Here is a 12,979-nt window from a genome sequence, read left to right on the forward strand (position 1 = left end):
AGCAATGGCATGAGCATCTCAGTGGTCTCACAGTGTTGGACTGAGAGCATCACCTCCAGCATGGAAGGGGCTGTAGCTTCTTTATGGCTCATCCAGTTCTCAGCATCTCAGCCTTCCCCAAAGCACAACTGCACCAGTTTCCAGAGCAATGACACTGTGGGTTTCCTGAGGTGTGGCTCTATCTCCAAAGTCTGCACTCCTCGCCCACAGAAACACGGAAGGGTTTGGGAGCCCAGGGGAAGGGAGCCCCGAGCACCCTCCCGTGGCTGTGTGGCTGTACCTGGTTTGGTCAGACATGCCCAGGGTCTATTCCTTGAAGAAGTGGGATGTGGTGGAGCTGGATTTCTTGCACTGCCTGGGGCCGGGGTTATGCGAGGAGGAGGAGGGACATCTAGAGGCCATGCGGAGCCTGTAACTGTGCAAAGAGGCAGAAGAGCATCAGGGACCGGGCACAAACAAAACCAGAGACGCGCTTTAGTAAGCCATGAGAAAAGAAAACGACATTCCACCCACGCTGCAAGTACCAAGAGCCACTTCTGAAGGCAAGCGGGTATTTTTGCCTTGTTCTGAACTCAGCCTGTGAGTTTATTTAAGCAGGAAACAGATAATGTCAACTGGAAGCAGCATCCAGACTCCCACCCCGTGTCTCAGACCCTCCGGCCAGGACATACAGTTATCAAAACTACAAGAGTCATGTTCTGTTCTCTCAGGACAGTCCATAGCAGGTTTTTAAATACATGTTTATGGAAAAGGAATTTTACTTCACCAGAATATCTGGTCATTTCTTCCCAGGTCAAAGTCAGCAGAACACTCCTGTCGCTATTGCACTGACAGACTCAACAAGGACATGTACAGATCACAACAGTGCCTTTATTGCACTTCAAATTTTAAACTGAGAGTCCCAAAGTGAAAGTGAAAATCATAGATTTTTACTGTAAAATATTAATTTTATGCCTCAGTTGATTGTGATTTCAAGAAGAAAGCCTGAAAACATGACTCAAAGCAAGGGAAGTCCAGCTGCTTCTGCCCTATTCCAGCTGCTTCTGCCCTAATCTCAGTTCAAATGTATACCCAAGCTAAACTCTCAGACACTAAAAGATTCAAAAAAATCCCCTATTTGTTTTTAAAATCAGCACCTTTTGCTATCATGCACAAACTTGTCTACTTTCCCTCACACCTGTGCACCCCCATGGGTAATTACATACCTTCTTTCTCAAGGCAAATTCTTCAAAATTCTGACCAAACCCAACCCCTTATGTTCTTCCAAGGGAATATGTTTTGAAATATCACTTTCTTACACAGCAACACGTCTAAATAAAGTTAAAAGCCAGGTTTCTCTCCGGGTTATATTTATAGAGTTCAATACACACCCTTTAAAGGAGATTTCAGTTTGTACACACAATGTAACTGCAAGTTAGACATAAAGAAGTGCAAAACTTTCCATTACAACAGAAAACCCAAACCACAGAAATTTGAAAAAGTAAGCAAATCAATTATTTTCAAATTAAAATTGGTGGTTAAAACTGCCTGCCAAAAGTTTTGCTATTGTTCTATGTAAACCATCCATTCCAGCCTTTGTGAATTCAATCCTGAAACCTTCAGCCAATGTGAAAGAAGCGGAAAGTGGAAACAGGGAGGTCAACAAATGCCAGATTTTTGTTGTTCCATATAAGAACTGTTACCAAGGGAAACAGCAGAATATCCAAAATAAGTTGTTTGTTTGGCTTCAGATTTTTACTATAACGAGAAGAGGGAAATTTTAGTTTCTTTCTGTTCAGAAAGCCTCCATGTAAGTAATGCTTTCTGTCAAAATATTCATTATGACTTCTTCAGGTTCTTTTACAATCAATGACATCTGTGTGCTCTTGCATGCAGTGAGGCAGGGTCTAGATCCTATGGGAAACCTAAAGAAAAGAAATGTTAAAAGGCTCAAATGCAAGCAGACAAAATATCAGAGAAAATCTCACCTAGATTTTCAAATGAACACCCTGATCAGACATTAGGAAGAAATTCTTACCTGTGAGGGTGGCACAGGATGCCCAGAGGAACTGTGGCCACCCCACCCCTGGAAGTGCCCAAGGTCAGTTTGGAGGAGGCTTGGAGCAACCTGGGATGGTGGAAGGTGTCCCTGCCCATGGCAGGGGGTGGAAAGAGATGGGTTTTAAGGTCCCTTCCAACCCAAACTATTTCAGAATTCCATGATCTTTCACCCCAAATTTCCTAAAGCTTTAAAGGTAATAGGTCGTGGCTTGTTATTCGGAAGCTGAGGATTAAAGGAATGAGATAAAAAAAGGTTTTTTTTTCTAAATAGGAAATGAAATTGAGTTCCTTTTGGAGTTCTTACTGCTGCCTTTCCACAGTGCTCCCAATGAACCATGCTTCAAAATCACAGCCATGTCTGCTCTGCCAAAGCTGTCAGGAATCAGGGCCCTCCTCTGTCCCAACAGTCACCTGGAGGGGATGGATAACTCTCATTTAAGAGAGGGATGATTTTTTTTTAATGTTGGGATGATTCTGACAAACTCCTGGGCGTGCAAGGGGAGCTGGTCGCCGAGGGGGAGGGGAGCTGAAATCCCCCTGCTGCATTAGGAGCAGTGATTGGAATTGTTATTTTTAGCGCTGTCACTTTGCACCTGCTTTCACCATCTCAGCGCTGGGTAACTGGAGACAGGCAAAGAAAAGGAATTCTGAGCCCCCCTGTGCCATGCTGCTGAGGGATGATCCCATGGGAAGGGCCAAGGGCTGTTCCCAGCCCCTCACACCCCTGTGCACAGCCCAGGCTACCCCAGCTCTGCCAGAACCATTGCTAGGGAACAGCCCAAGCCAGAAAAAAAATCAATTAAAAAAGGAATAACATCAGAAAACATACTCTGCTTGTAAGGAAAATAGGCCCAGAACCCAAATGCAGGTTCTTGGCCCAGAACCCAAATGCAGTAGCAGGAAGGACTTGTGTGTACAAAGTTTTCTCTGTCAACTAAGGACTTTTAAATCAAACTAAACAGTTTGGTAGATGCACCAGGTATTCCATAAATTAAAGCCAACCCAGAAGTTAACTGAGGCTGTTTTGTACATGGAGAAGGGCCTAAAGCTCTCTCTCACAACTGAGAGCATACCCAAACTAGGAGAGATAAATAACCCAATTTGGTGACACTCTTTACAATAAAAAACACAGTAAATCCCAGCTCCTAAAGTTTTCCATCCTCAAATCTGAAAGTGTTTTGCAGTGAGAGTCAGTGCCATAATCCCAGTTTTTCAGATCCAGAACGAAGTCAGGTGGAAAGGGATTTGCCAAGGTCACTCAGAAAACCTGCAGCCTTAAAGCACAGGACTGACCAAAGGCAAAGGTTCCCCCACCACCCACGTTACTGCTGCAGGTTAAACTGTCTCCTGAATAATTAAGTATTTGTCCAAACCAAGTTCCTACTTCCATATACCTTCCCAGCCCCCTGAGCCTTGCTATGAGCAGCACACACACTCAAAGGAAAAATGCTGAATCCTGGCACACTCCCTTCCCTCAGACATTCCCAAAATACATTTGGTATTTTTTATTCAAATTAGCTTGTCTTCTACCACACTTCTGCAATTAACATTCTCCTGGGTTGCTAGTTTAATTCTCTAGAAATGTCTCAGAAAAACAAGCCATGGTATTTGTGGGCATGAAGGCTGGAGTGGTCTGAGGTGGCTGTCAGGCTCACCAGGGAAATTCAGTGAACAAAGTCATGGCAGTATATGATAAAAATTCAGGTGATTTAGGTTCACATTTTTACCTCAATTAAAGCAGTTTTTTTTTCCTGCAAGGATTATACTCTGTAATCTAAAATAACCCCAAGGATATGCTCCAAAATTTCAGACACACACATTCCACATTATGTTTAGCAATAAGCATGCCAGGAACATATTCTATCAACTGTTTCTTACTTTTAAGTAAAGGAATAGCTAAGCTGACACAAAACATTGACTGCCTAGGAAAAAAAATTAAGCCCAAATTCTTGCTTTTGCAGAATTAGGCTGAGATTTTCACAGGCCAGAAGGGAAGCAAGAGGGTTCAGGAGGTGGATAAATGCCATTTCTGGGCTTTCTGCTCTCAGTGAGATTAAACCACAGTGCTGCTACCCTGACTGAAATGTACTCTCTGGCAGCAGTATATTGCTTAATGGGAAAGTAAATACACAAAACAAGGACTGGGAAAAACATTAAAAACATCAACCACTAAGGGAAAGACCTTCATTTGTCTGTTTCAGTGAAACAGTATTCATCAAGACAAAAAGGTTTATGGATAGGATTTTGTTGAAAGGAGTGTCTCTCTTCTATGGCAAAGTCCTCACTCATAGAAAATGGGGAAGCAGCAGAAAACAAAAAGGATCTCAGTGTGCTGAACTGTGGATATTTGGAGACTTAGGTGTGTTTATTCATGAAAGCAGGGAAAGAGCTGGAGCACTTCAGGATTTTATCTTTCCTTCACATGGCCAGAACATGAATATTACGGTCAGGCCTTTCATGGATCTAAACTGGAAAAACCTGTTAATGAGATCCTTTGCATTCCTGACTTCCAAGAAGACACCTAACAGCACTCTCCAGCCACAGTGCTTCAAAGAACTTAATCCTTTAAAGCAGCATTGCTGCCCCGAAAGAACTCAAAAATTGCTTTGTTTCACACGTGCTCTACTGTTTAAGTTTCTTCACTGCTGGCTCAGTTCCACTCCCCGTGGATCACAAGGAACTATGGTGATGAACACCAAAGCAACAGCTGGAAAAAATCTCACACCATGCCTACAGCTCACCTGGGGGACTCTAACATTGATGTACCAACACCATTTTACTTAAATAGAACTATTTTTTCAAAAGCAACCAGTGACCTAAAGCAGCCATTTGAAAAGGAATTCAGCACTGAGAAAGCTTCTGGGCTCCTTCAGAAAATCAGTTGCCTTGAAGGTACTTCAAGTTGAGCTCAGAGATTAGTCTTAGTCACTGAAGAAATCTTGGTGTAAACCTATAAATGTAGATGTATCTTCCTGCCCTTTTGAAGCAGCACAGAGTACTTCACAAGCCTAAAGGTGAACAAGTTTGGATTAAAACCGGAAGTACTCAAACTCATCTTCCATACTGTCAGGAAATGAGATTTGATAAAGTTTGTATTTACTGAATCACATCCCTAACAGAATGAGAAAATTTTCATCACACACAGGGAACACTGCAGTTGATTTTATTTAGCTTGATACAGAAATGGTGACAACAAAAGAGTTCAGAAGGATTGCTGGAGGGCAGCAGAACAAGGATGGGCCCTCAGTCCTGCACATCTCATTACATAAAAAAACACAGAACGAAGTGTGCTTTTGATTTGAAAAGGTAGATGAGTGACATACTGAATTTGCCATAATGAATGGAGAACACAACTTTTAAGTTCCGGTGACAGTGGAGTTTGAGTGTGAAACTCTTCAAAGCAGCTCAGTGATGGAAGAATTCAGTATTTCTCATCTTCCCACCTCCTTCCACACTGCAATGTTTAGCAGAGATCTCGACACTTAAAGGAAACACGACATAAATTCTCCCACTGAGTCATGGCTGGGGGCTCTGCACACACGGTCTGCGTGTGGCAATGAGCCTTCAGACGCCCTGAGCAGGGAGCGCAACCTCTGCCTTCCCAACAAAATCACTGCCCTGAACAAGTCCCTGCATCTACCTTACCACAGGCATTTAACTTTGCTGAGCAGCACTGTCTGATCACAGCAAAGTGAACACAGACTCACTGAGGTTGGAAAAGACCTCCAAGGCCATCAAGTGCAAGCTGTGACCAGTCCCCACCTTGTCACCCAGCCCACCGAGTGCCACATCCTGGACACCACCGGGATGGGGACTCCACCACGTACCTGGGCAGCCTCTGGCACAGTCTGAGGCCACTTCCTCTTGTCCTGTCCCCTATTCCCTGGGAGCAGAGCCCACCCTCCACCTGGCTACACCCTCCTGTCTGGGAGTTGTAGAGGGAGACTGTCCCCCCTGAGCATCCTTTTCTCCAGGCTGAGCCCCCTCCAGCTCCCTCAGCTGGAAACAAGGCAGGCTTTGCTCTAACAGGCTCAGATATAATTACTCTTACTTTTTGACTGACACAGGCCATTGAGTGGGCCAAGTTTCAGATTTGCTGCTCACTTGCTGTGTGCCAGACCACCCTGAATGACTGAATGCTGAGCCTTGTACTTCAGAGAAATGGAACATCACCTGCTGAATAACCAAAGGCATTTCTCACAACCCTCTGGCAGTTTCTGGGAGTACTGTCATACAAAATATGACTCAGAGACCCCATTTGGCTCATGAAACATAAAAGTCTTTAAAAATTAAACAGAGAGATATATACACAAACAAAGTGCATATTGCTGATTACAACATTATGTTTCACTAACCATTCCAGCTTTGAATAAATTAGGAAAATAAAGCAGCTACCTATCTCTTAAGAAAAAGCCTCCCTCCAACTTGATGCTTGCTCAAGTTTCGAGTTTCAGTTTTACTGTCTTGTATCTGAAAAAAAACAGCAAGCAGTACTTCAGTGCTCTTTTCCCAAGGAATGCTCTATAAAAGGATGATCTACCAAAACCATTTTAAAAGACTTACTAAGAGAAGTAAAGGTGCAGCAAAATGAGAATGGAGAGTGATGAAGGATGTGTGGGAAGCAGCACTCAGGTGACTCAATGGCTTTCTCTTTACTAAGGAAGAGGGTCAGAAGCAGTTAGTGCCTGGAGATTGGTGCAGAGGCAGCACAGGACTCCTGGTCCTGTGTTCTGTTATCTTTGCTTAGACACTGGATGCTTTACACCCATCCCCACTCTAACAATCAACTTGCATTTTAAACGAACCTAATCTAACCCTTGCTTGACTGTAACTGATGGGACAAAGAGCCACCAACTCCTGCTGCTCAGTGTTTATTTCATTCAAAAAACATCGTAAGACAATTCTTAAATTTTAAAAAAAGAGATCCCAACCAAAGCTTAGGAAATAACAGCAACTCATTCTTACACATGGAAAAAAGATCCCTCTAATAACATTCAATTCCCACTCTCTCATTTGATGTAGACAATGGACCATTAACTGTACACTTACATCATGCTTTACTTAAGAGTGTTTTATTAGCATCTTGCTCTGAAATAGATCTATTTTCCTCACCATCCTGCTCTTGCAAAGTACTGGAAGGTGCATCCTTTTTTCCATTAGAAAGCGGCTATTTTTTACAGTTTAATTAAATAGATGTGGAAGTTCACCCCTCTCTCATCATAGACTTACCACAAAATCTCAGCTCCAAACCAGCATGGACTTGTTGTTCAAAATCTATTGTTTAGCTCCTTTTCATCAGGAGCAGAACTACAACATCATGTGACACATTCAGTAAATAAAAGGCAGAATTAGTATGTAAGGTCTTCTAAATTCTCTTTTTAAGGTCATTCACAAGCTATTTGTCTGTCTCTAGCAATTCAGCTCCTTGGCTAAACCCAACTCGAGTAGAAAGCCGGAGCTGAGCCCGTAATTTTGGAAATGAAGTCACAAACCACAGTAAATGAGGTGAATGCTATTCCTATTTGCATTCAATATGGAACATTTAGACATCAAACTCTATGACATCTCCCCAAAGAAAATCATCAGGAACTAAACTGGAATTTTAAATAACAGTCTTGCAATACAAAATGCTGACAAACCAGAGAACCAGAAACAGCCCAGCCTTAACCCCCTTGGGCAGGTTCCACCAGGGCTGAGGAGCTTGCAGAGCAGGAGGGGCCTGGTGCATGCCCTGGACTGGCACTAACACCTAGGACTGAACACAGCGCACACAGTTGCTGCCACAAGCTGGTTCCCATGCCTTCCAGCAAGCTGGAAAATGGAAAACAAAAAAAAGTAAATGCAACCTGTCAGATCTCCTGTCTCCACAACAACTCCAGCATCGCTGTTTTTATTAAACTGACACTCATTTGATCTCGCCCAGCATGTCACTTGGTCTCTGTAAACAGGACAAGTTTAATTGTTTTCATTGCCTGTCTGGATGCATTTCAAGACGTGTCAGCACTTTGTGGGCAACGTTACAGCTTCATTGTTGCTTCAGATCATACAGAGGCGGCTATAAAAGCCAGAGAAATTCAATTATGCAGATGAGATGCAGCAGCAACAGTAACTATGAAACCTGCACATTTCTATTTGTGATGAGTCACCTATTCAGGACTGAAACTCTTTGATGATCCTCTCTCATTTGGAGATCTCCATCACCCAGCACTTCCCCGATCAACAGGTAAACACAGGTGAACATCTCAGTGTGGCACATCCTCAGGACCCAACAGGATTTAACATGACAGCACAGAAACTGCACATAAAATGGCAAAAGGATTTCTGCCGTGAGTTTACTCACCATCAGCTCACTGCTAGACATGGCTAATAAATCCTTACAAGGTGACTGAAACATCCAGACTGCAGCAAGAGCAAACACCAACCGGTATTTCCTTTGTCAGTAAAAGATTTGAAACAATGAATCAAGTTTATGTCCCATCCTCAGCAATCTCAAAACTATGATTTCCACTTTTTTTCATGTTTCCTTTTTCTTATAAACATCCAAATACAACACTGGGTATGTAAAACAATGTTTTCTTCCCTTGGGTAAATATAGTAAAACCTAATGAAGACTGAAAACCTTCACTGTGGCTTTCTCCCACCTCTTGGTGTAACTGCTGTTGTAAGTAGACTAAGGATTCACCTCTTCCATTGTGGTGCAAATCCCAAAGTGCAGTGAGTGCACAAACAGCCCATGAACAATGCTGGAACCTCGGCATCATTCCACCAGATCTTCCCCCAGCAGTTAAAATTCATGGAAAATGTTGTCATGGAGAGAACACGTCCAAGGCATGACATCCCACATGAAAAAATGAACCAGGAGTTCTTACCAAAGAGTCTTACTCAGACAGAAGCATTAATTTGAACAGACAACTACATAAAATAGTAACTTACTACTGGATTAGGAGGGAGCATGTGAAGGAATTGACTGCTGTAATGCTGTTTAGCCTTATCAACGTCTCATTATTCCACCCCACTGCCACACTAATATGGACACAGATGCTTCCAGCTCCACAGCAAGAGGCAGAATACACATCTTGGGGGTGGAACACAACATTCCAAAATTCTCAAGAGCCACAAAAATCTTTGCATGTTTTTTTTTTTTTATTGAACTATTTAACAGGTTTAAAGTATATAAAAATAGAAAACTATAATATCAGAAAAACAGAAAACTGTAGTATCAGAAGTTGAAATACTGTATGTCAATTTCATTTAAATAGTTTAGATTAATTAGCTGTGTCCACAATTAAAACCCAAAATCCTCAAGCTAAGTCAGAAGTGGTCCATTGATATAAATTCATGTCACTGAACCAGGGGGACACAACTGAAGGATAAAAGCACATTTAACTCCTCTTAGATGTACACTGCTTCATTTTCCCTGGCACATCTGCTTTCCACATAAAAGGCATATTTCCCCAAAGTTTTTAAAAGGTTTACTTCATTGGTTTTAGAAAATGTGTCATGATGGTTCCATCTAGCTGGTCATTAAGTCCTTGCAACACCACGGACTCGTAACTACTCGTAACTATGACTGGAACTCCCAGCACAGGATGGACGGCACGTGGAGGAGGAAATTCCCTCTTCAATTGCTTACCTGCATTTACAGCCCTCCAGCAAGGCTACAGTGTTCAAAAGCAAGGACAACCCCATTTTTATGTCAAATTGCAATTTTTAATATTTTCATTAGAATAGTCTTTATATCACTCTCCAATAGAAGAAACAATATAACTAACAGCAAACTTTAATACAGGAACATGCTCCAAGATCAACAACCCAAAATGAAAACAAAATGAAATTAATGTAAAATGTAAATCACATATAGTACAATTGAAGTGTCCAAAACAATTTAAATAATTTTAAATATTTTATTTTTTTAAACTTGCTACAAATGCTTTTATACAATATTTCAACATAAAGTCCCCATAACAGAAATGTAACAAAATGGGAATGATAGTGAAAGTGAAAGTTAAAGTGGCACAAATTCACCAAACAAGTATTAAACTACAAATTTTAAAGAGGTAGATTACTTTTTAAGAACAAAAAATAAAAGGGGTGTCTGCATATAGAAACTAGTCACTTTCCATCCATTCTGTCATTAATTGTGAAAGCTCTATGAACACGTGACAAACAGTATTTCCATAAAAAGCTGTTATGAACAATAGACCAATTCATTGTCTTAAATTAGAGGTGTACAACCTTTTAGAATAATTATATATTTCATTTTCAAAATATGCAGGTCTGCAGCCCTGCTCTAGCCTTCCTATCCATAAAAAGATACACTGCATCCATTATATATATCTGGTGTTTAGAAATTCGTCACTGCTATATAAAGTTTTTCTTGCATGTGTAAATAAGAACTTGGAAAATCCATAAAACATCCAAATCAGGCTTTTTTTCCATTGTGTACTGGACATCTAAGACTCAGAAAGTGAGGAGAAGGTGAGAAGGGAATTCTGCCGTGCTAGGTTGGCCTCTACTGACTGATTTAGACAGAAGGCTTTAAGAGACCTAATACATGACAAAAATACTTGGGAGTGCAGCAACTGTTGGCCCCGAATCTACACTGATTTCTGGAGAGGCTGAAGGAACCTGCTTTGCCAAGCACAGAAAGTGAACTGTCCAACACCATCCGTGAAGGTACAGACAAAATCGAGAGAAAAAGATTCGATTCAGTGAATCGCACTATTTCTTTTGATGATTTCCTGTGGGGTTCCATTTGTCTTTAACAGGACCCTTCGCTCTCACCTGAATCATCCTGCGTGTGTGAAGCACTAAGTAAGAAAATCTGGGCCTGACACTGAGCATGAGTAAGAAGCCTGCAGGCAATTTTATGGTTGTGACTCAGCTTCTGGGGGTTTCGCAAGCTTGGATTTCACATCCCTTGGCGTAGTGCTTATCCTAAGATGAGCATGCAACAGCTCTACCATGGCATTAAGGGATATTTTGTTTTGTTTTTACAGGAGATTCCTAGAAAATAGAAATTAAAAAAAAACAAAACAAAAACTGAAGATAAATGACAAAATAATTTGTGAACAAGTATGTTTACACAGAAAAACTGAAGGGTGAAAAACAAACTGGCAGACAAATACACATAAAGCAAGTCTTGAAAAAATATTAAGATTTCCTGGAAAAAAAATCAAAACCCAACAGTGCCTACATCGAGTAGAATCAGAGTTAAACTGTGCTGATATTAGTGTATGAAGGCAAGAAAATTCTTCATACTATATAACTGATATAAAAATAAGTTGACTACACAAACTTGAGTTATGAAAGTTACTTCAGAGACAAAAATAATTCCCTAATGTAACTATTTGTTAAACTGAGAAAGACTCCAAGCAGCCAAAGTAAATCAATGGTGTTTGAGCCAGCCAAGGAAACCTTACCCCAGGTCAATTGTTATTTCCCCAAATACTACTAAACAATTCCCCTATGCACCCATTTCCAAGTACTTGGTTATTTTGCCTAAGGTCAAATGATTCATTTAGATGGAAAGATGTGGTGTTTTGGCTTCTAATTCTACTGATCTGTTCTGGCACCATTTAGATACAGTTTCACACATAACTGAGAGAGCAGCTGATGAGAATTAGCATGAAGATGTTTATGTCCCCAAGGGAATAGGCCTGGTAGACATTTCTTATTCCTAAAAGGCATTTTTACACCATTAGTCTCCAAATTCCATTAACATTTTTCTCCTTCAGCATATCCTAATTTGGGTATGGACTATTTAAAGTCAAATTCCCCTCTAGCACTAGGGAATAATCCTGCTATATTGAACCTTTACGCAGTATCTCCTCACTATTTGCACCTCGGAGATCTTCACTGTAAGACACATAAGCCGTGAACAGTTTGGATTTTGACAATGAACAGATCCTGCTCTACTTGTTCTGAGAGAGGCTGCCAGTTCCTCCCCCTCCTCCTCTAGCAATGACTTCGACTAAAAACCCTACCCTTGGCCCCAAATCTGGTGTTAATCACAGCCAGGCGCTGCAATTACCAACCCCAAAACAACTCTTAATTACCAGTGAGCTTTGTGAAAGTTCCTCAGCAAATCAGACGCCTGTTTCCAAGAAAAACAGGGCAGGAGCAAGGTAACAAAGGTTATAAACACTGTGCAAAATATACTATTGATTTGAGAGACTACATGAAGACGTAAATCGGGACTCAGGCACGTAGATTAAGATTTTTATTTATTTATTGAAGGATTACCCTTTCTTGTGATTAAAATGCTTCTTCTCAAAAAGAAATAGAACTTTAATTATAAAATTTTATAGCGAAACATAAAAGCATGATACTTCTAACAAATTTACATGTTCATGTAACTTTTCTTACATGTTTATTTCCCTTATATTAAGTATTTAATGATCTCAGTCTGTATGCACATACATTTTTGAAGTATTTGGTCATGGTTTGTTTCTTTTATATATATATATATATATATATGCAGAGAATGCTTTTTATTACAAACCAAAGCAAGTTATTTTAGTAAGTAAAGAATGCAGTCATGTTTAACTTAGTGAACCGCCATAAATAAATCTAGAACGATTCTGGGGTACCTCAAATGTCAGATACCAAATACCAGGTCAGTGTCTCCAATAACATTGAGCTTAATGACATTAACTTTATTCGCACTCAGGTATTGACATTATTTTTCCAGAGTTTTCAATTCAGTTTATAATTAAAGACATTCTCTATACAAACCGTGTATTATTTCATGACATGACAAAATGCATCAAGTATGTACATCATACCTCAGCATCAGTAAGCTGCTCATCCATGTTTTAGGAAATGCAAGGGTTTTTTTTTTTATTTATTTAAGCATGAGAAACTCCAAAAAAAAAAAAAAAAAAAGGAAAAAAAAAATAGACCAAGAAAATTGGCAAAACAGCAAGCAACATGTTTC

General features: G+C 40.6%; 1 protein-coding gene across 3 annotated transcripts in view; it reads right to left on the reverse strand.

Annotated features, from left to right (window-relative positions):
* Positions 1 to 291: 291 nt before the first annotated feature.
* Positions 292 to 12,979, reverse strand: part of PRDM2 (PR/SET domain 2) — a 57,634-nt gene continuing 44,946 nt past the window's right edge. The window contains exon 9 of one of the 3 annotated variants that reach the window (XM_066203260.1): positions 292 to 415. In XM_066203260.1, the coding sequence (XP_066059357.1) occupies positions 307 to 415 (109 nt within the window). In that variant the 3' untranslated portion in view covers positions 292 to 306. Of the gene's footprint in view, positions 416 to 6,433; positions 6,511 to 9,205; positions 11,047 to 12,979 lie in introns of those variants that run through there. The other 2 variants (XM_066203258.1, XM_066203259.1) reach the window with 2 other exon arrangements.

This window comes from Chamaea fasciata, unplaced genomic scaffold, assembly GCF_029207755.1.
Source record: "Chamaea fasciata isolate MVZ Bird 193981 ecotype frontalis unplaced genomic scaffold, bChaFas1.0.hap1 SCAF_23, whole genome shotgun sequence".
In the NCBI taxonomy this organism is placed as follows: Eukaryota; Metazoa; Chordata; class Aves; order Passeriformes; family Sylviidae; genus Chamaea; species Chamaea fasciata.